General features: G+C 36.4%; 1 protein-coding gene across 2 annotated transcripts in view; it reads right to left on the bottom strand.

Moving 5' to 3' along the window:
- Window positions 1-23,946, bottom strand: part of TDRD9 (tudor domain containing 9) — a 73,648-nt gene that overhangs the window by 14,001 nt on the left and 35,701 nt on the right. The window contains exons 10-32 of one of the 2 annotated variants that reach the window (XM_035326831.1): window positions 22,811-22,865; window positions 22,572-22,656; window positions 21,869-21,926; window positions 21,142-21,246; window positions 19,606-19,703; window positions 19,016-19,147; window positions 18,149-18,311; window positions 18,002-18,065; window positions 17,454-17,517; window positions 15,535-15,579; window positions 14,656-14,709; window positions 13,497-13,613; window positions 12,530-12,637; window positions 10,660-10,760; window positions 9,706-9,879; window positions 8,333-8,444; window positions 6,723-6,935; window positions 4,967-5,056; window positions 2,861-3,121; window positions 2,287-2,436; window positions 1,136-1,206; window positions 645-754; window positions 403-499 (exon numbers count right to left, since the gene is read on the bottom strand). In XM_035326831.1, the coding sequence (XP_035182722.1) occupies window positions 403-499; window positions 645-754; window positions 1,136-1,206; window positions 2,287-2,436; window positions 2,861-3,121; window positions 4,967-5,056; window positions 6,723-6,935; window positions 8,333-8,444; window positions 9,706-9,879; window positions 10,660-10,760; window positions 12,530-12,637; window positions 13,497-13,613; window positions 14,656-14,709; window positions 15,535-15,579; window positions 17,454-17,517; window positions 18,002-18,065; window positions 18,149-18,311; window positions 19,016-19,147; window positions 19,606-19,703; window positions 21,142-21,246; window positions 21,869-21,926; window positions 22,572-22,656; window positions 22,811-22,865 (2,527 nt within the window). Of the gene's footprint in view, window positions 1-402; window positions 500-644; window positions 755-1,135; window positions 1,207-2,277; window positions 2,437-2,860; window positions 3,122-4,966; window positions 5,057-6,722; window positions 6,936-8,332; window positions 8,445-9,705; window positions 9,880-10,659; window positions 10,761-12,529; window positions 12,638-13,496; window positions 13,614-14,655; window positions 14,710-15,534; window positions 15,580-17,453; window positions 17,518-18,001; window positions 18,066-18,148; window positions 18,312-19,015; window positions 19,148-19,605; window positions 19,704-21,141; window positions 21,247-21,868; window positions 21,927-22,571; window positions 22,657-22,810; window positions 22,866-23,946 lie in introns of both variants that reach the window. The other variant, XM_035326832.1, reaches the window with a different exon arrangement.

Genomic DNA, 23,946 nt, shown 5'->3' with positions numbered 1-23,946 from the left:
AGTTTTCCTGTGTTGAAATGACAGTCTGCAGATATGAGAATTTAAACAAAACAGTAATCCAACTGCCGGAACTCAGCTTTCACAAAAGTCATGCAAGTTTCTCTCTTCATGTGGATTTAAAACTTGCCCAGTTCTACAGTTCATCTTTCTAGACTTCTGCACAATTGTCAGGAACTGTATGACATCAATGTGAGAATAAAGCCTGCCAATTTGTGCCAATTTCTATGTACGTGAAACGTGTTGTCTTAGCATACACTATAATAAAGCTGATAGATGATGATATAAGAATTATATCAAAAGGAATGAAGAGAATCTACTAAATGATGAAATCAGAGCAAGTCTGTCACCGATTTGTGAGGGTCCTAAACAAAATGAAGAGCCACTTCAAGAACACATGAATACCTAAGTTCTATAGCAGGAGCAAACAGCATGCTAAGGAGTGCAAGTAGGCCAGGAATAGGAGGCATCAAAGATGTTTCCTCTAAAAGCACGGTAGATCCTGTCAGCACAAAAAAATTAAGTACATAATGAAAACACTGATCTCAAGAAGATGTAACGTAGAACTGCAGTAACATATTTATTCATACAGCTATTCATATAAAAGAGTCCAGAGAAACCATCCAAACATTTGTATTAGGAGTTACCATTTGCATTTAATGACAAAGAAGCGGCAACCAACAACTGCTGAAAGGAGTCTTCTGGAGCATCATCGACAACAACAGAATTTATGCTTTCCCTGTGTATGAAAGCACTTCTGAGGAGGAAATAAAAAAATATTTCCAACATTAAAAAACAAACATATAAACATAAAAAATTAATCCTTTTTATTTCAGAGTACGACCTGAATGGATAGCAGTTACTGGCTTAAAATTACATGAATCTCTATTAGGGCATGTATAGGACTTAATACTAATTTCTGTTAAGGCATTTAGACATCTTTAATAAAAATACTCTCCTTAAAGCAGTAGTGTGCATTTGAACGCAATTGAGGCTTTACTACTTCTGCATTTTCAATGATTAAAAACCCTGTAAAAATCTGTAAGAGTAATGAGGATGGGTTTTGCCAGTTTATCAAAAGTAACAGTTAAGAACACGTCTATGCTTCACAATGAAAGCTTTACCATCATTACCATACCTGAACTGGGATACTTTAGTCATACTGTAGCATTTTACCTCATAAGGACTGAATGGGCCAAAAACCGTTACCTTCAACAAAAGAACAAATGACGTTCTCATTAGCCAGCATAGGGATCTCTCCCCATGAGAATACTTGATAAATGAAAAAACAGAATGCTTTTTAACATCCTGTGTGTGCACTGAGCAACACTGAATTGATAAACAAGTAACATTTTCATATCACCCATCTAAAGCAAGCTTTGCATGCTGAGGCACCTAAACAAAAGTAATGTCTTTTCACAGGTACTGGGAATTCACAACTTCCCACAGGCTTAAGAAATTTAAGTTCAGACTTCATAAAGCATCTAACAAAAATCAGGCTATTTTTATTTACACGAGCAGGTCTTTAATCTTGACAATATCACACTTTAGAAAAAGTAAGTAGTTAAACAGGATTATTCCTGTGGGTAACCTAAGCATGAGTAGGTGCCTGAAACCCTGAATTTTGTCAGGTTTGAAATGGGTGAAGTTATAATGTAGACCAGGCTTAACTTGTAATCAGAACGCAGAACAGGACACAATCCCATACAACCTTGTTTTATATACCAGCTTAGTAGTGACTAGATGTCTCAAAATACTTAAGTAGGAGTAAATTCTCAATTTTGAATTGACAGCTGAAGAACACCCACTGTTTCACTACTATCACACAGCACAGCCTTTTCTGCACCACTTACCCTGTGTCACCAAAGCTAAGGAAGAACTAAATACTCTGTATAGTTTTAACAAAGTTAAAGTTTCCAGAAGAATTGATAGGGTCATAATCCTGCTTTTTGCTGCAGCTTATGTAATGAAGATGTCTATACACTAAAACACTGGAGTTCACTTTTTCAATTTTACCTACATCTTGCAGTCCTTGAACAGCTGCCTTGGGATGTGCTAGACTATCCAGTTCAGTTAGCTCTTAAGGCTAAGCCTCAAACTTCATTAAAAGCTGCAATAGATTAGTTTGCAGTGGTCACATCATGGCTTCCTAACAACAAGATGTAGAGTGCACTATGAACAGCATCAATATGGTTTGGTTATTAAAGGTCCTTTCAGTCTTCATCTGTGTTCTAATAATGTGAGACAAAGGATCACATAATGCCATACCAGAACCACCACTCAGTTTACCTTATGGGTTGGTGCACCAGATCTACTGCCGGAAAAACAGTTTAATAACCTTTCAATGAAATGCTTTTCTTCCTCTCTTGAAGGTACAGATGTTTTCTCTTCTTTCTTTACTTGGTCAATAAATAATCCCTTCAGCAAATCATGGCTTTGCTACATAAAAATGAAAGCGTGTTAAAACCATTAAACATGTTTTTGTTGTTTTTCTTCTGTGTGTGTACACAAGGAACACAGATGTAGAAATACAAAAAACAATGCTTTCATCACCTTTCTGATATAAACCATGAAAAATGCAAGAATTAAAACAGTTTCAATGAACAGTGAAGCAGTTCAAATGATTCCATTACCTTTTGAAAAACAACTCTTTCAAAAGGTTTCTCAATACAGCAATACTTTTGACTAGGAACACAATATATATACACACACGAGTAAAAATATGTAGTCCCATTTAAGCATTTTTGTTGCCTAGTCTCATTTGGCACTGTTTCAAAACTTCAGCTCAACTTCTAAGGACTCGAGACAGTTTGAGCTAAAATACATTAGTATAAGTAGTCAAAGAAGCTTACTAAATACATACTTGTGATTTGTATGATTCTTCCGCTAGTTCAGCATAACGCTCTTTAATAAGCACATCTCGAATATTCACAAGGTCCTTGTGCCTCGAGTAACGGAAAGCATCCACGTGCAGAACACTGTGCACAACTGAATACACCTCCACCAGCAGAGTATAACCATTTACTAGCGAGGCAAATCTCTGGCTAGCACTGTAACTCCACCGTTCCCCACATACAAGAGATTTTGCAGACGGACGCATCTTGCATATCTTGAATTCTAAAGCCTAGAGCAAAAACATTAAGAACAATGTCTGCCTGAATACGTGCTGAGAATCAGCACAAAATTTTTTCGTTTTCTCCACAGTTTGACTTAACTACAAAATTATTTCATCGTTATTGCAGAGACTTATGTTAATTTCCTAAGACTGCAGTAAAGCTACTGGCAGAAATCCTATCCTGTCATTGCCAATGCAGCTACACACTGCATCTCTCATCACAATACTGTACATAGTTGCAAATGAGGCATAAACAAAATATAATTCACCATCCACATTAAAATCTTTTGAGACTAGAAATGCCTTTTCTGGGAAAACTTTACCATCTACAATTTTTCAACGAAGGTAGTAGGAAGTATCAGGACAGCTACAGCTATTCTGCCCCAAGCAGGCAAGAGTAAGTCAGTTCCAGTTTAACCCACTTACACAACCACTACATGTAATTATGGCTTTGAATGAATTTAAAACAAACTTTTTTTTTCTAGCCATGATTTTGGAAGTATAAGGGTAGGTCATTAAAAGATTAGGCATGGAACAGAAATACCTTTCCCTTTATTATAACTGAAGAAAACTCAAAGGATGTTTCTTGCTAAAATGGTAAAAATTTATTTTTAAATATCAATTATAAAAACAAACAAAATTAACCCTCTCAAGACCAGACAACAAGAACAGAGAAGACAAATTATGATTTCTCATTTTCATCATCTACTTTAGAGAATAAAGCAGCACAATACATCTGTTTAAATGAGTTAAAAAGTATCTGAATAAGGACTGAAGAGCTGGAAGTTCAAGTAGCTATTGTATTTGTAAATGTAACTCTAGAGAATTATTTTTCTGAAAAGCTAGCTGCGCAATAAAGTCCCTCAGACTTGCATTACAGATCACTCATTTTCAAGAGATCTTTCTGAAAAAAACTAATAAAGACAGTGTTTCAAAGAAAGCAAAATGGTGCAAAGCAAAACCAGAGCCTTCTACGTGTTTTAAATATATGAAAGTTTTCTCCTATCTATCTGTCCTGTGACTAATAATATAGCACAGCAGGAACACTGGTGAACAAAAGTACTCTGCATGCTAACGACATGCAAGATATTGTGACTGCAGACTTCTGCTATGCAGATAAGCAGAGATCCTACACTGCCACTTATCTGTGGCAGGAACAAAAGAGGATTAAGCAGAGGAAAAGAAATTGGACTAGTCACTGACAGCTTCTCCTCTCCAGGCTGTTTCCTAGGCTCTATAAATGAAGCTATCATTTGCTCAGTGCTTCTTAAACAAGAGCATAGCTGATCTACTGCTCAACCTGTTATTTGTGAGCTTGTCATGTAAGCAGGCAGTAATGAAAACAACACTTTCTAGAGAGGAAGTTCTCCTTCTCATAAAAACTGATAACAGCAAAGCAACTGATGACCAAAATCAACAAGCAGCATAAGTCAGCTGTTAGAGCTATTTCCTCTCTTCCCACTGTTCCTGTGATTGCAGGTGGGAGATAGAACCCAGTACGGTGACTCACAGACACAGGTTTAGTTCAAACATTCAGTTAAAGAAAAAAAATGACGTGGGTTGTATCCTACCCTGCACCCCAGCAAGTGCCCCTAAGGACAAAAGGGTAGGTAACATTTCTCTGCAATTAAATACAAAGCAGATCAGTTACGCACAAGAACTACTACATCTGTGTAGACATACCTGGGAATACATTTATCCACCTGAGTAAAGGTGATTTGCAGGTTGTAGGACATAACCAAAATACATGTCAGTTTGTTATTATGATGAAAAGCATTATGATTTGAAGTTCACTTCTGTTTGCCAGGTAAGACGTGAAAATATCCAGTAAGCAGCAAATAGCACCACCCCTACCTGGAAAGGAAGCTCTTGAAGATGGCTCGGAATCTCTTTCAGTTTTTTTAAAGGCACTTTTGATCTATTGCCATAATCTACAAAAAAAACCTGGAAAAAAAAAATCAAAAGCATCAGCAGAGATTCCACAGAATTAAAAATGCTAATTTGTAGCAAGGAAAGTGACAATTAAGTTTAATAATTACAGTACAATCTTATCAAATGACAGAAGCGAATTCAATCTGAAAAATATGCACGTGAAGATATGTGAATAATAGGTCAAATTTTATAACATATATTGTTTGATCCCTTTGCTTACACATTCGTAATGCAAATCCACTAAGTCTAGAAAAAGTAAATTTCTTTGAAAGTCTCTTGCCCTGCAATTAAACCCATGTATCATTATTTTTGACAATAAATAGCACTACCTAGTAACTGCTTTTAAAAAAGCAAATACAACAATGAGATTAGCACTATTATTCACTAGTTTTTCATGACTTTAGAGTTGATACTGAGCCTTGCTGCTTGTTTATAGCGGTGACATCAAGGTATGTTAAAAAAAATAAAAATCAAGTAATTCAGCAGAGAAATGGACTGTGCGAAGGTCAGTCTTACCAAAACTAAAGGTCTGTCCTTAAATGCTGAATAGAAAAATACTGGCCTGGGAAATTATGACCAGTCTTGAACTGTGGCACTAATTCCTGTTACTGATTTTGGCCCCAAAAGCCAAAACACTCTGATGAAACTTGCTGATGATCCAAAACTCAGCAACAAACACTGATACAAAAAGGCCAGATGCAATCAGCCAGAGAACTGAACAGACAGTGTGAAGTCATTTTTTGGAGACAACTGTAATTTCTGCTACAGAATTTAAAAATAGTGGCACATCTAATTAGTTGGAAATTACCAAGGAAACAGAACAAGCATAAGATGACAAGAGGTTGCCCGTGTGAAAAAGCTACCAAAAGGCAACAAAAATGAATCTTGGTATATACCAAAAGAAACATTTCTTAATGCAGAGGAGAAACAGTGCTGGAATGGGAATACTATATAAGCAAAGGTGGAACTGCACATACAAAAACCATTCATAATTCTGCTCTAGAAAACTGAGGTCAAAGCAAAAGAGAGGACACTTTGAGAAGACCAGAAGTTGTGTTATGTGAGATGAAAAACACTGCAGTGTGCTTTAGTCAGTTGAAAAACAAGGTCCACAAAGAAGATGCACAAGAAATTGGAGAGGAGGGAAAAACAGTAGATTAAGAAGAAAGTCTATATAAACCAGCAGAGAAAACACTGGCAAAACAATGAATTTAGACAAATTGCTCATGAATGACTGAATGCTGCCCATACAATGTGGGCAAAGACTTGCTTTTAATATGGAGCTCCATGTATTTTTAAAGACAACACTTGAGGTTGCCTGCCAACAATACAGCACTGGATTCTGATCTAGGCACTCCCTACCACGTTTTCAAAGCTAGAAGTTTTCTTCTTTATTTTGCTTTGCTCTGCTTCAGCATCCACAACACTTTACTGTATCCTCTAAATTTAAGGCTAAAATACTCCTGTCTTCTGGAAAAAAACATGTTGTTCATCTCTTTTGGCAACATTCTATTAAGATTTTATTTTAGCTCTGGCTTTCTAGATTTCTTCACTAGAATGTTTATAATTGTAATGAAAATAATGCTTAGTCAAATCGCTTAGTAGAAAACAAATTGCTCCAAGATTGTTAACCCAATTACATTGTACCAATTCAATATGACATAACATATTAGCATACCTCTGCAAAATCTCCAGAAACATATAGGATACGAGCTCTGTAGTATCCTCTATTTTCCAGACAAGTAAATGGTGCCAGACAAACCAATTCTGGATATGGAGATACTGACAAATCCATCAGATTATGGTAGTTAATTTCAGCAGTTAGAGCCTGGAGAACAGTCCTGTTTTTTTCATCTATCCTGTATCCCCAGAAGTGTCCAACTTCTACTATCTGAAAGTGTAAGAATTAGACAACTTCAGATATCTCGTTATTTCGTTCTCCTACATCAAATAATAAAACAGCTTTGAGCAAAATATATGAAAACACCCCTATTCCTGACAAACACAGAAGTGTTCTCATACTGCAGTAATGCAGTGAAGCATTTCCCTCTCATAAAAGGTTATTCTTCATTATATAATGTTGTTTTTAAATGTCTCTGCTGTGCAATTACAACACACATTTAATCTAAATAGGCTCTTGATATAAGCAGTAAGCAAAAAGTACTTAATGAAAGACCACTTCCAAACAAAATCAACACGCTAAAAATGTAGGGTATACGATAGATGAAATAGATGAACACAGCTATGGTGTACTTTCTTGTTAGCTAAAGAAAACCAGAGTTAGCTACATACATCAGCAAATCAGCATCATTACTGTCATGATTAGCCATGCTTCAGGAAACTGAAACGAACATCGTTATTTCAAATCAAGTTGAATAAAATAAGTCATTTTTTTCATATTGCTTACTGATATCATCTACCATTTCTGATTTTACATCAAATGTGATTAAAAAAGAATATTCACAGTGGAAATAAATACATAGCGCCATTACTGAAAGCTGATTATAGTGAACAAAACTGTACGGCACAGATCGTTAACTGACTGGAATGCATCTGATCATCAAATCCAATAACATTTGGACCAAGAGACTTAACTGAATAAACTGAAGAAAAAATATTTTCTGCCACTGCAAAATATATCACTTCCACCAAGAGCTGGTTTAATACTTCAGCCTATAATTTCCATTATCCTAATGGTTTAGATATATTTTTTTTTACTTTTTGAATTTCAGCAGCATATATATTGCTTTATATTATTCCGTTTGTTTTAAAAGACAACAGTTAACATGAGATTTAAAAATTCTCAGCTTCAGATTTCGGAAGTATTTGTACACATATGTAATTTTCTCCGAACACAACTTGCTATGCTTGCAGGGAGACTCATGTCTCACACCTGCGGTTTCTGAATAAAACTTGCCAGATAACAGTAACCAGGTATTGGCCCAAATATCAACCAATCCTCGTATCTGGAGAATACACAAATAGTTTACCTCTACCATTAATCTTCTCCCAGCTAAGACCTACTGGCAGTGAATGCTACATTTTTTTTTTTCAAGTGATACCAAATTTAAGTTTGCGGCATGACATGTGAGTACCATTTAAAATGAAACTATTCGAAGTTAGACAAGGAGTATTCTTCATGCCTCTTATGAATGCTGGAAAATGTTTTGCTAAAAAGAATTTTAGTATCCATTCTTTTCACTTACACTTGTTGATTATTCATCCCTGCTAAGTTAGCTAGGTACTGATTACTAGATATGACTTACATCAGGGGTATAACGTTCCTACCTCTGTTACACTAATGGACAGGTGACGATTTGGGATCATCTTTGACAGTTCTGAAGTACCGAATGAGATTTCCACAGGCTCTACTGTCTGCTTCTGATAGTCGACATTTACTCTAGAATGTTTATGGAATAAAAACATTAAGTACTTCAAAACCTAAATTCTGGGTTTTCTGCCTTCACTGCTTCTTACATTGATTCACCTTGTAGGTATGCATGTACAGCGCGAGGAAAAAAATAATTAACTGACAAAAGTCATGACATTTTGCAAGGAAAAGATAAGCACCTAGGATGCATTTATGTACTTAATGACCTTTGTTTTTAAAAATACATTAATTTGATTAAAACTTAAAATTACTAGAGAGAGCCAACGTACTACAGGAGAAACTAACATCTTCATGACCAAATACAGGAAGATACATACCAAGAAGCAACTGTGCAATCAGGTTACTAGAAATCCAAAGAATGAAGGTTAAATAAATAATGAGTTTTCTTTGCTATAGCATACTTTAAGTTGTTTTTTGTTTTTGTTTAATAAATTGAGTATGTTACAGCACTAAGATACATTCAGCGTATCATTTTTTCCCCTGAAATATAGCTTTCCTTTTACACGATGAAAGTCACCCTTCCGGCTTAAGAGACTTCCCTCGTGAATCCCTTAAAAATTAATTTTCATGAAGATTTTAAGTACAGTTTGGGGCACAGTGAAAGTGCTGTAAGTGTTTTAATAAAAATTAAGTACAATCAACTGGAAGTGAAGTATTCACCTGCACTTGAACCTTTACAGTTCATTCCTGCCTTCCTATTTTACATTTTGCATTTTAAAATATTTAAATGTTTACAGACCAATTAGGAGCTAGACAGATAGATTCAGCTAGGACATATGGCCAACTTGCCAGATCAGTAATGCTAAGATTCACAGACAGAATATAACAATGAAACCCCTGTGCCAGGTTTTTCTAGAACAAGCAGATACAGACAAAGACAACTTACTTTATCTCCCCCTTCATCAGTGTTTTCTGTTATTTTTCTCCTCCTTCACTTCTGTTGTTACATTACCTCCCTGCCCCTTCTGCTATTTCCCCAAACGTCATTCCCTTTTTTGTCCTAGAAATCCCCACATTGTCATGAACTAAAAATACTGTATAAAGCCATATTCCCATATGCCTAAGGCAAATGGTCTACAACCTTAAATAAAGGCAAAGTACGCTCAGATTTCTCTTGTTTCTATAAAACATTCTGTTCAAAGTTTGTCTGTCTTTTCAACTTAACACCTCTCCCTTGCTGACACTTCCAAGGAAAATCCCGCTGAATCCTATAAACCTCATTTCAACTTTCACTGCACAGAAACCCATTTTCCCTATGGAATATGATTACCTTAAAGATTCCATGCTTGCAGTTGCCACATGTTGCAACTGCCTTTTGATATCATCTGGATAATGAACATCCAGTTCAAGAGGAATTTTCAGCTGTGACATTTTGATTGACATGTACACTGCAGGAAGAATCTTAAAGCCCTCCATTGGGTTATGGGAGAATTCCACAAAAGCCCTGTTTCAAAAATTACACCGAATAAAACTAATAAATAGTTGAAGATTCAAAAACTAAACAACAAAACCAGAGAAGTCATAACTTCTTTTCCCTGTCCTTATCATAGCAGGCCAGAGAACTGTAAGAAGTATTTTTCTCGCATGCTTTACCTACCACTCTTAGGCGACTTGCAATTTACTTGTACTTATGGTTGCAAAAAAATAAAAAAAAAATTCTAGCCTTCTCGCAAGCACATACTAAATTTACTGAGCTTATTTAATACAAGTTAAAAAGAGTGTTAAAATATATGTGATTAAGAAAAGAATTAATGATTGGAAAAAGTACATGAATTATCTTTGAGCAGTTGTAACCCACAGTCAGCCTGCAGACCAGCTAAACCAGCCAGACACACACATTTTGTGCAAAGCAGTCTGACGGTAACAATGAACTGAATTCACTAAATAAATTGGAAAAAAATACAGACAGATCAGCTCCAGTTAAGGTCCCCTGTTACACAACAGAAGAAACAACAGAAGGTAGTCTCTAAGGAGATAGTTTATCAAATATTATTCTTATCAACACATATTGAACTTCAAAGCTTTAATCTTTCTTATAAAAGCATAATCTTTCTTATTCTAGCCAATGCATTTAAGAACAATTTACTGATTCCAAATTGATTAAATAATAAACTCATTTTGTCAGTATACCATTGACAAAGAAAGAATTTGATTAGCCTCGTCCATCTAGCCTCAGAACCGAGAGCAAGAGAAAGGCATGATAATTAAAATATTTTGTACTTACCTTGATCCATCATATACGACAGATTTTACCTGCCCACACTGTCTAAACAGTGACTGCAACTGTTTATGGTATAGATATCCATAGGGCGGAATATTCTTTACCTGTTAAGAAAAACAAGGTGAACTTGAATACATTCAACTATTGTAATACATTATTAACTTCACCTAAATCGTCAACTGTTAGTTTTCTCCTTCACTTGAGCTGCAATAGTAATACTCAAACTAAAACCCAAATTTAAAAACTGCTATACACTATATTAAATTCAAGAATCTGGAAAGACGTGAAAATCAAAGTTTGGCTGCTAATCACAGAATTGCTTGGGTTGGAAGGAGCTTAAAGATCACCCAGTTCCAACCCCCTGCCATGAGCAGGGACACCTCCCACCAGACCAGGCTGCCCAAAGCCTCATCCAACCTGGCCTTGAACACCTCCAGGGATGGGGCATCCACAGCTTCTCTGGGGAAATGCTGCCCTACCCTTCTCAAACCAGTAGGTAACTAGTTTGTCTAACTATAAATCAAAAATGCTTCTTTGGTAGTTACATTACTTGGATAATTTCTCCTAGAAGCAGCATAGTATCCCTCTTTTTGCTCTTAACAGGAGAGCTTCCTCACCTAGGATGTAGTTCCCTATGATGGACAATGTGTGCTACCTGGGAAACTGGAGAAGCTACGAACTTGAATGCCCTGGCTGAACTACCACATATCAGAGTCACTTTTAAAATAGCAAAAATGAGCTAGGGAACTACAAGCTGGTCAGCCTCACTCCAATTCCCAAGATAATCACAGAGCAAGTCTTCTTGGAAACCATTTCTGATTATATGATTGAGAAGGTGACTGGAAATAGACATCAATTTATCAAGAATAAGTCATGCCTGATCAACTTGATTACCTGCTATCACAAACTGGCCAGATCTGTGTAACAGGGAAGAATGACAGATGTTATCTGCCTTCAGGTACATGAGTATTTTAGCATGGTCTTCTTTCACAGCACGCTTGTATGCAAGTTGGGTTACCAAAGTCTGGGTATGTGGCCTACAACACAATCAAAACCTGGCAGAGCCACTGGGCTCAGAAGGTAGCAACTACTTTTTCATACTCTAGCCTAGGGGAATATGTAAACTTCTTTGTGTTCAATAAATGCCATGCCAGCAACTCTTTCTGTGCAGAACTAGCATCTTTTCTTGGATACATAGTAAAGCATGACAAAATTCCTCCTCAATATGCTTTTTCTCCTACCTTTCCACCTATTTTCTCCTATGCCAATGTAAGTTTATTCAATGAGGCTCACTGGCTTGTAGATTTGTTTTAAGTATAAGGCATGGTTATTTTAGTGTTATACCTACTTCAGACACATTGAATATTTTCTAGTTTAAACTGCAAGCCATTCATCAAAATCAAGCCAACCATTTCAAACTTATACATATTCAATTAGCTAAAAATATGTCTACAGAGAAAAAAAGGTGCAACACCTGAGTAACCTCAAAATAACAACCACACATCATATAGTACCAAGAAGGATATTACAAAGAAGTAATGCTGAAGTTACAACAGCTCGTTTTACAAACAGCCTAATGTACTCTTAAAAAAAGTACCTATAAAGTACACTTAAAAATACTTCATTACTTTTTTGGAATTGGCTGCCTGTGTGACACTACCAGTCTAATGCATAGATGCAGTTCTCAATAAGAATTCTTTTTAAATTGCCCACCCACACAGTATTTGTTACATTCAAAGAAAGGGAGATAGGAAAGAAGACCTCAAGTGCAGATCAGGGTAGATAATTATTTCTGTCCTGGCCCAAGACAAAACAAATGAAATTGAGAAATACTACTCTAACACTACCTACGACATTCACCATCTTAACATACCAACACAGTGGTTTTTGGATCTTTGCCAGCAAGGTCTCTCACTGCCACTTCTTCATTACATTTTTGAAAAGTGAAATAGTTGGGATAGAAAGCACCAGCCATGACAACCTGAAATCATGAAAGTATTTTGGAAGTTATAGCTCATTATATTCAGCTCCTCAAAAAGAGATATACTTGCAGTAAAAGAGGTATTGGCAGATCTTCATGTATTTGTCTGTCTCTTACCAAGAATTACCATAGTTTCAAAGTAAAGGTTAACTCATGCAAACCCTGTCCCTTAAAAACATACTTCCACAAGAAGACTTCAACTTCTGGAACAATAATTTTTCTGCAAGCAGACTTCGTCTATGAAAATTATAATGGTTAACCCTCATTTCAATTTTTAAGAAACTCACATAACATACTGCTATGACAGCTGTTCGCTTTTCACATTACATCATACCATATTTAACAATTCAGGTCTGTAAAGTTCACAGTTTACACAGTTAAGCCAATTGCCATTGACATGATAAATTAAATATATGATAAATAGGTCCATGAAAATAAGAATAACTACTAATCAGTCCAAATAGAAAAAGAAATGTTACTAAAAATTGACAAGTTACAGTAGCTGAAAGGAATCTAATTTTTCTCCCCAGTAACTAACCAAGCCAGTGGCAGTACAAACAGAGCACTCAAAACAAGTGAAAATATTTTCATAAATGTTCTCCTCCTTCCAACTCAAACCATCCACCTTCAGAGTATTTTTATGACTTTAACAAAATTAACCTATATACAAGTTTAATTTGTCTCTGTATCACTTTGCTTTGTTTTGATGTGCTGTCAGAATCAGAAAGGGTAACAAAAGGACCAGCACTCATTGTAAATTTTGAAACATCAGGTATAGCACTAATTTGTCAGTACTGCTACGTAAACATCCAGTTATAAACTTTGTAAATAATGCCCCGAAAAGTCATTAAAGCATTACCTGCAAAATGAAGCGTTGCTTACATACATATTCCTCATCCACAGCAGATGGCTGAGTATTTATAAACATGTTAAATTCTCCAACTCGCGTTTTCAAGAGGTTAAATAACTCTGCCACCTGAAATTTCAACTCTAAGTTATAAATTAAACAGATAAAAACAACTGTACTAAGATTTATTTTTCATTTGTGGACAAGTCTAAGCAAGTGGGCAAACCCCCTTACTTTTTACGTGACGCTAGTATGTGTTTCATCTAATATACTGCTTAGCATCTCTAATCTAGGTTTTAGAACAACTTGCAGTACTAGATATTATTCTTGGGCAGGCCTCAAGTTCTTAGATGACACCAAACAAAGCCCCCGGAAGTATTCAAGTTCAGGTTGGATGGGGGTTTAGACAACATGACCTAGTGAAATATCCCTGCCTGTGGCAGGGGATTTGGACAAGATTATCTTTAAAGTCCATTCCAATCCAAACGATCCTATAGTTCTAAGACTCTATGTTGAATGGTTAGAATCGTGGAATATCCTGAGTTGGAAGGGATATGCAAGGAGTCCTACTCCTGGCTCCACACAGGACCACCCAAAAATCAGACCATGTGTCTAAGAGCAGCGTCCAAATGCTCCTTGAAGTCCAGCAGCTCAGTGCTGTGACCACTTACATGGGCAGCCTGTCCCAGTGCCCGACCACCCTCCGGGTGCAGAAACTTTCCCTAACCCCCAGCCTGACCCTCCCCTGTCCCAGCTCCATGCCGTTCCCTCGGGTCCTGTCGCTGTCCCCAGAGAGCAGAGCTCAGCGCCTGCCCCTCCCCGCTCCCCTCGTGAGGGAGCTGCAGGCCGCCATGAGGCCTCCCCTCAGCCTGCTCTGCTCGGGGCTGAACAACCGAGGGACCTCAGCCGCTCCTCGCACATCCTCCCCTCCAGACCCTTCACCATCTCCATAGCCTTCTTCTGGGCACTAATAGTTAATTATTTAATGCCACTTTAAACATTTGTTGTTTCTCTGGGAACAGAAAGATGATAATAAGTGTTCAGTTTAAAGAAAATATATACCTAGATGCATACATACTAGTGTTTAAGTAGGCTTATTCAGGGTATTGACATCTGTAGGAAGTAAGAAAAATTTACATCCTATTTATAAGAATAATCTGTTTTAGCTTACCTCTCTAACTTTCTTGATATGAATATGATTTGATCGACCCCACTCAAGCTCATCCTGGAAAAGAAAGCAAAAAATGATTCTAGCAATATTTGCATATGCATGTTTCCTATACTACTAGGAAGTCCTCTCTCATATTCTTCCATGTAGACACAAATAGTAATTACAACGACAGAAGAATTTGATCTTATTTCAGAGCATTGCTTGCATCCAATCAAGTACTTGACATAAGAACTGTGGATTTGAATAAAGTCACTTCGGTCACCACCAGTGCGGCTGCAGGACATTAAGATTTTTTCATATAAACCGTTAAGTCCAACTCCTCTGTGCTGCTACTATAGAATCTGCTTGAAGAACATGACAAAAGCAGACGAACAGAACATCAGGATGAAGAACTTTAGACATTTGTTGTACTCAGTGCATTTTATGCACTGAAAGAAGTGGAAAAGTCAAAGAAGTTTAATCTTACATATAGAAAAAATACCAGAGGCAGTTATTGTGTGTATGCTACTGACTTCTGAAACTGTACAGCTGACTTTTGAGACTGATGCACAGATCTTCCACGTTCTATTTCCTCTCACGCCCCTTGACACCTATGATTATAAAAATGTCTTTCAACTACAGCTCAATTTCTCTTTTCTGCTTGGATTTCAAACTTTCTGGCCATTGTTGATCCTTCTATGAGAGGCACTACATAACGGGTTACCTAAAAATAAGTGACGCTGGTATCAAAGACTCGCTGTGATCCCTCAAAACCTGTGCTTTTATTTACTTATGAAAAACAGTAAGCATGAAAAAGACTGTCAGCTTACACTAAGAACACCAAATATGCCAATGCTGAAGTGACCAACCTTGAATGGAAAAGAAGGAAGTTTAACTAACCTTGGGATGTCTCAACTCTCCTTTTTGTCTGCAGACCTGCCACGCCTAAGAAAGAAGTGGCTTAGTATTCAGGTGTAAAGTGTTGGTAATAATTATTTCAAAAAAAAAATTCACACAAGATTGAAATCCATGAATTTGTTTCCCACATGACTACAATTACTGAGGATACTTTGGACACACTAATTTAAAAACCAGAGATGCCCTTGGGCTAATAGATACTGCAAATGTTGAAGAGTGTAAGGAAATCGGAATCACTGAGTAATTTGAGAGATTTCTTCAAATCTACTGTTTCGAAGTCCCACACAGCAGGGCCAACTTAGATCACATTTCTGAGAATCTTAACAAGTTCTGAATACCTCCATGAACGGAGATGCCCTAACCTCTGTGGACAACTTATTTTACTATCTGAATACATCTTACAGTCAATTTCCACCCCTCTGCACTGCAGCACCTCAGTAGAACCTTCCCTGTTGCAATTTCTGTCCACAGCCTCTCTTCCTATGGGTGTAGGCCTCCAAAAACATCTGGCTCCCTCCCTCTACTCTGCATTCTGCTGAGGCGTAGATGACATTATCACTCCTTTATCAACATGACATTATCAACCTAAGATCACCCTTTAAGCACCCTCTTCTTAGGGCTGAACAAACACACCTCTCAGCCTTTCCATCATGTGTCCCAGCACCCTAGTCATCTCAGGGCATTCTGCTAGAATTATAGTATTTCAGTGTCTTTTGCACTACAGAATTCAGAAGTTGACACTGTACTTAAAAGTGAGCCAGGAACTCACTTTTAGTTTAGTAATATAGCTTTACTTTTAATATTGGGTGTTAGGCAATATTTGTTCACAACTATGACAACCCCAGACAGATCAGGTTGCCCATACACTTTGCGCAGTCTCCCTCCTCTGAAGTTTCTTAGCTATATAAAACACTGAATAACCTTAAGTGATCTCATCACTGAACCTGCTTTGAGCAGGAGATCGGACTACAGACCTCCTGAGTTCCTTTTCAACCTCAAGTATTTTAGGATTTAGTCTCAATGTGGTTATTGCTTGGTTGGTTCCTAGGCAGGTAAGAATAACCTTCACTCTTAAGAGCACTCTTGCTCTGATTTTGTTGAAGGTTCACAAGAACCTTCTTTTCCTCAGCTGCAAGCATACCCAGCGATGTGGCTGCAAAATTTAATTTTAAGAAAGCATTACTGAAGGTCTGAAAAGTGTGGCTGGGTCAAAGTGTTACAACATGCAAGAAGAATTGAAAACATTCTGTGATTCAAGGCACTCATGTTAGTAACTTCACTTTGCTTACTGATTAACGACCATTTGCTCTGTTGGAAGTGGCATCAATTTGATAGTAATTGGGATTATACAGACACACCTTTTTTGTTGGAAAGAATCTGCCTCCCCATGGAAAAGAGCTCTTTCATGGAAAAGATCTCAGGGGGTCAAGAGAACCTAACTCCGTTTCATGTCTTGCTTAAAATTTGCTTCTACTTCTGGCAAGCAGAAGACTGAAATAATGGTGTGGCTCCTACTCTTTCTCTCCTCTTCACACTGTTTTCCAGATACTTAGTAGAACAAATACCTCAAAAGCCATAGGAGATTGTGTGATTGGTGGAGTGTTCTTGCTTTCAAGTCCTTAAAAACTTCACTTCATACCTAGCCTTCCAATTACTCGTATTATTATTAAATAGCTATCTTGCTCTATGTAACGCTATTAGTATTAGTATCAATTATAAGCCAAATTTTACTATTGCTGCACAAGTTTGCACTGAAGGCAGGCAGCAAGAAATGGGGTAAAACAAGTTGCATTGCTCAGTTTCTGGGTATGTTTCCTACTTTTCACAAAGGTAAAGCTTCTCACCTTCCAATGAAACCCGATAAACTGGGATCACACAGAAAATAAGATTTTAAGATTTACCTTAAATGCATTCAGAATTGCAATACAGTCACTCTTACTATTCCCAGAGAAAAACAGTTTGCTCCTGGCAATAAAAACAAAAAAAGAATTATCAACAATACTCTTATTCCAGTGTTGAATTTATTATACAGCTACACTATTAGCATTTTCCAGTACATTAGTACATCCAGTACAAGGTCAATACATTTATTGTAATTATTTTTCTTGCTGATTTCATTTCCTTGCTGATAGGCTGTGTGGGCAGAACAACAAGGATTTTTTGTATTTATTTTTAATAAACACTGCCACATGCCCACATCAGGAAGACAAAGCAGAGGAATCTGGCCTTCCACACAGAAATGGTTGAGTTATTTCTGTGATACTAGTTAGTTCACATAGCAGTATTTCAGTACATCAGCTGCTCTGGAAAAAGCCTCTCTTTTTTCTGTTAAAGTACCAGGAAGTAGAGTTAAACTCATGACATTTAAAATGACATTTTGTGGTCAGTTTCTCCCTCTGCTCCCAAGTGTAGCCAGGAAGACATAAAACATCAAGGATTATTATAATACCTGTATCCATCAATGTACTGTTTGAAAGGCACTGCAAAAATATTCCGCAAAGAGAGTGCTGCAGCTACAACAAAGACAAATCAAAATGAAAACCTGGAAGATACTTGTTTTTATAGAAAGTTGTTCACATGTTCTTCTTTTTGTTACCTATAATAAGGCATTCTTCTAAACAACCAAAGATATGTCCAAGGACTATCAATTTTCCAAGATGCAGATCCACTGGCAAATGTAGCAATACTCTTCCCAAATAAGTCAGCTCACCATCATGTGGATTTTCTTCTGCGTGCACACAAGTTGTAAGTGCTCCCAGCTAAAAAAATTGAAATTATTTTTACAAGTTCATCAAGTAAATCTAAGACTGGTTGTTGCTTGTTCTGCTTCTTACAAACCAACAACTCAAAGCAACATCAACTAGAGCCATATCTGATTAAGTTGACATTCTTAAATCAATTTGAAAAATTCAGTATTTCACAACTTTTACTACACATCCAGTATATACACAACCTATTGTATACAACCATCACTTCTTATGCACTTTGGAAATGAAATAACTTTAATGCAACTGGCATTCTACTCCATACCGAATTTACAATCAAAAAGCAAAGTCACCAATTCCCCCATTCAGGTGGAAAGGGGGCTGTTCACACTGATTGCTATATATCAAGGTGTAAGAGTGATTTTGCTACTGATTAATAAACAATTTCACCTATGGAGATCAAGTTCTCTTTTTTCCTGTTCTTTCTCATCACAAATGTTAGTTCACAGAGAGTATAATTTCTCCATGATTCTGCTTTTAATCCCCAATTAAATTATAATTCTCTATAAACGAAGCAACTGCAGAAATTAAGCCAAAGAGGATGTTAACTAAGTAGCAGCCAAACATGACAAAACATTCTGTAGACATAGTTCTTATCTTCAGTTCCAATTAAGGTTACTACTGACTTTTAAATAACAAAGAACACAGTATGTTTTTTTTGATTACCTTGATTTTAACAGCATTAAAAGAATGCCTACCTCTTTCAGATAAAGGATGGTACGTTCAATGTCGCTTAAGTTGGGTGGAGAAAGAGCTGATGCCAACAAGGCTTTTGGTTCCCCCATATCAAGCCTTTTTATTTTTAACACTGTAGCTCCCAATGGACAACACTGAAGGGAAGATGATGCTATTGTTACTTTTTGCTAAGGTGCATAGTTTATGATTTAAATTATGATATAATTACTTTTTTATAAAAATATATATATACTATATATAAAAGTACATATACATAAGCCGAAGTATATATAAGAACTTTTTATATAAAAAGTAACTTATGCTAAAATAAGTTTATAATGCAGTGAAACCTGAAAATAATTTTGTTTAACTAAGGATATTTTTACTTTGAAAAGAATGTTAATTTCTAGAGTCACATGCATTTTACTGTTATAATGCATCCCCCATGTCCAAAACTACATATGATCTTTATCAGCTGTTTGTCAAATTCAATTCTATTCAGTGGTGCAGCTACTAGCCACTATTTAAATATTACACTATCTTCAGGCAAAGTCTCGGCTACATCCAAACTCATAAGGAAAAAGAAGTCCTTTGTGTCTCCCCAAATTCTTACCAGTATTTCAGGTACTGACTTCTCCGGAATACAGTCTCTCCAAAAGTTCTTGTACACAAGCCTGTAACAATACCCATTGGAAACACGTCCAGCACGACCTTCACAGAAGAGCAAAACACTAATTTGAAAACTGCCTAAGTCCGATTGTTCAAAAAACATGTCTACAAGCTTTCTGGACAGCTGAGCAGCATGCAACAGTTGATGCTGCAGGCTGACCAGTGTTCTGCTCTCCTGCAGCAGCTGGGCCCAGTAAAGACTCTCTCTCCTTTCCCACATACACATCAGAGTAATTTTACTTTCATAGCAGCTCTAACAGAAGTTACTTATTGTACATTTCACCCAAATCTCTCTTCCACATAGATGCTGATTTGGGGCAGTTATTTTTCTTTCATCCATTTATCTCAGTTGAACAGATAAGACATGTCCTGCTCTGAAATACACTTCCTCAAAACCAGGAAAAGGCAAGTCCTACCAAGTCTAAGTCTAGTACAGATCAGTATGTCAGCGCAAGTTTTGGCATACCCTCAAACTGAAGATCCTATATGCAGAGTCAAGAGGCTTTAAGTTTATAGAAATACACGATGAGCATACTTGGATTTCCTACTTCACTCTATAGCTATCAAAAAACTTATAGAACAACACTTACATATTATGACAAACAGCAAAATATTTTTATGATCTTATAGACAAGACATGGATTTGAAGGTGTCTTCACCATTCCAGACAGCATTCACTTCAACAAACTGAAGGGTACTCTACTCTGTGGGATACTCCTCCGGAGTATAAGGCCACATTTTTAAGTCATATGCATAAAAAAAAATCTAAGTCTCCTGCTATACAAAATGCTGCTGCTGCTACCAGTTGTATAACGGTCAGCTGTCATAACCAACACTGACCCTGAACCAAAAGGCAGTGACTGTGAACCAGAAACACTGTGACTGAAGTCCTCATAGGTTTAAAAAAATGAAGATATAAAAGTACCTAAAAATGTCACTTATTTATTACTCCTTTCCATTAAAAATAAAGACTTTGAAATCAACAAGTACTAACTAGAATAGGTGATACAAGTTCTCGTTTAACCTTGTGCTACAAACACTGGTATACACTGAAGACACTGCTGTAGACCTTTCAGTAACTTGAGCAACAAATACACATGAAAGAATATTTTCCTGCAGAAAATGATGAGTAGTCAATACATAGCAGTAGCTTTCTCCCTTTAAAGAAAGAATGCACATGATTAAAAAATAACTATTAAATAACAAATCCTCGTAAGTTTTATGTCCTGAGAATTTTAGTATTTTTCAATAATACACAAAACTTACTGCCGTAAAAAATAGTTGAACAAAATATAACATTCAGGCATAGTTGTATAACCAATTTTAATATCCTGACATGGTAAGGAATAAAGTTTTTGTATGAACAACTCGAGACAAAAATCATCCATCCTTTACACTGAATAAAAAATAAATAAAACATAATAGTTCTTCATCAAGGTTAACTTCTAAAATTCCTTTCCATTCCCTCTTGCCATCTTACCTTTTCTTTGATAACAGTTTGTTTTAGATGCCCAGCAAAGTCTCAAACTTTGGTAATTAGTTTCCTCATCACAAACCAAAGTTCTAATTAAGCAGAAATCTATCACTGCAATTAAGAAAACAAAATCTTAATATTAAGAAATAATTCATCCTCACAGCAGTGTAATAAATACTGTTGATTTCGCATTATCAGAAAAGGAATGTTTCAGTCACTGACAAATCCATTATTATTTGTTCGCTTTCTAACAACTAGAACCAGGCTACTGCGAACACTAACAGTACTACAAATAAATTTAAGCTTCAATATATTAAATATCAAAGACGACGAGCTTTAAAAGGCAATCATTCTGCAGTTGGATATTCTACATTTGAGTTTGCCTAAACAGACAAGTATTGTAAAATGAAAATATATTCAGAATGTGAATAAAAAGCTTCAGGTACTTGTGTCATAAGGTACGATTCTGCTTGTTAATGCATCTAAAATAAGGGGTCTTTTTTCCCCTCCAGCAAAGGATTAAAATTAGCACCCCACTCATAGTTCTACTATTTGCCCATATATCCAGGTTTAAAACTGTTTCCTGTTGTAAAAGAAAGAAATAGCTGTCAAAACTGAACTCCAACTTAAAGGCTTAGTGAAACGGTGACGTGTTGCAAGAGTTAGGCAAGCACAAGTAAGGAAAACATTAGCAATACAACGCGCACACATTTTCAAAATTTAGAAGACTTACCATACTTAACATCAGGAACTGTTACAGAGCTCTCAGCTATGTTAGTAGATAGAATAATCTGGGTTTTGAAGCAAGAAAGGAACAAGGAATTTAATAAAGAAAAACCTACTTAACATGTCTACATGAAGAAATCCAACCCGATGTGAAATATAATTGTGGTGTCAACATAATAATTCTGCTCTGCATGTGAAAGAACAAGCAATACAACACAAGAAAGCCTTCATTTTATTTTCCTCATAACAGAAAAGCATAGGGAAGTAATATAGTATATGACAACAAACATGAAGAATGCAAGTATTTCCTCATGCCTCCATCCAAACAAAGTAACTCAGTATTGGCAACAATAAAGAAAACCAAGAGAATAACCAAAATGGGGGGCAAAAAGCAGGACAGAGACCTCCCCCTATACAGAAGGAGTATTCTGCTCTGTAGTGCCTCTGTCATGCAGGCAGAAGAATCAACACACACAAACTATCCTGAAAGATAAAAGCAGTGTCACAAAGTAATTTAAGTGTAACTTCCTGTTATTTCTCTTGAGGTCTAAATACTAGTTAAAGCAATAGCTTAGTAAGAGTAGCAGCTTACATCTTGAGGAAGAAAAAAAAAAAAAAACGGCTTTGCCCTTATGCAGTTAATTGGCGCAGTTAATATTCTTCATAGCAAAAGGATTTACACACTTAATTAATGATTCAACAATATTTACTTTTCTGTAGCCAGGAACTGGAGTCAAAAATACATTACTTTGTTCCTCTAATGTCACGCGTGAGTGGAGTGGGTACACTTGCCACCTAAAGAAAATGTATTAAATATTTAGTGATGCAAGAATATAAAAATTAATTATACCTCTATGCTAAGTCACCTGCTGTACTTAGGACTCTCCTAGATGAGGGATTCATGTTCAAGTTTAATCTACCTGAAATAAATAAATGTGGCTTAACTTACCTTTTGTTAAACATATTTGTGAGACATGAGTGCATGCAGCTTATTTCATTCAAACCTAGGGGAAAAAGTAATCAAGAGTTTTCTTATTAGTGATCATTAACAACTCTAAAACCACTTCTCACTTCCACTTAAATTCTTAACTTCCATCTGTTCTTTGGGAGTTCCACTGCCCGTTCTCTGACTAGCACAATAATCAATCTGTAGTCCAAGCAATTAATTAACAAAGCTCTAAGCAAAACGCCTTTAGCACCATAGACAAAAACATACGGAAGATACATTTTTCTATATAATAATTAACTGTAAATAATGCTATCTGATCATGAATGAACTAGAGCATGTAATTAAAGATGTAAAGAAAAGACAACACCATGATGTGGAGCTGTTTGGACTCAGCCTGCCAGACCTACTCAATCCCTCTAAGTACTGCTCGACTATCTTGCTGTTTAATGCTTCCTACTTGCCATTCTGCCCGATTACATACTTCAGTGCTTGAATCCAATTTGTTTAAAAATAATTAAGAGAGACTTCATCCATGATTGGCAGAATTAGACTGTGATTACTAGGCTATAAACAATATCAGCATTAGTTATTAATTACCTACTAGACTCAGTAGGTATTATCTGCTGACCAATTCTGGAAGAGATGAGAGCTCATCATGACTCCAGCAAAAAGTGATGCCAACAGGGAAAGCATATCTTAGAATGAAAAACTGACTAGTATCAAAATCTGGCAAACACACTAAGGCAATATGGAGAGCAGTACATTGAGAATTGAGAAAGAAAATAAAACAGATTAAGAGGTTGACATGAGTAGAACAGATAAAATTTAGGACAGTAACAGCACAATCCTTTGAAAAAAAAACAAACTAAAGCTTTAAGCCATGAAATTCCTGTCATCAGCAGGTATATGTGAAGAACAAAGAAATCAGGCCATCCCCAAGCTCCTGAAGAGGATGACAAACTACTGTTGCTTTTATTTAGCCCACCAGCTAGTCTTGCAGAAGCATCTCATATTACTTGAAAGTCTAACTCAGTGATGAATTGGTCAGCGCAGCCTAAGCTTTTTCCATCTTTTTTTCTGTAACAAGCCTGAAGAACCATACACCTAAGTATATGCTCAAGAAACAATTAAGAAGT

This window comes from Oxyura jamaicensis, chromosome 5, assembly GCF_011077185.1.
Source record: "Oxyura jamaicensis isolate SHBP4307 breed ruddy duck chromosome 5, BPBGC_Ojam_1.0, whole genome shotgun sequence".
Taxonomy (NCBI): domain Eukaryota; kingdom Metazoa; phylum Chordata; class Aves; order Anseriformes; family Anatidae; genus Oxyura; species Oxyura jamaicensis.
This window is presented reverse-complemented; position numbering and strand designations above follow the sequence as displayed.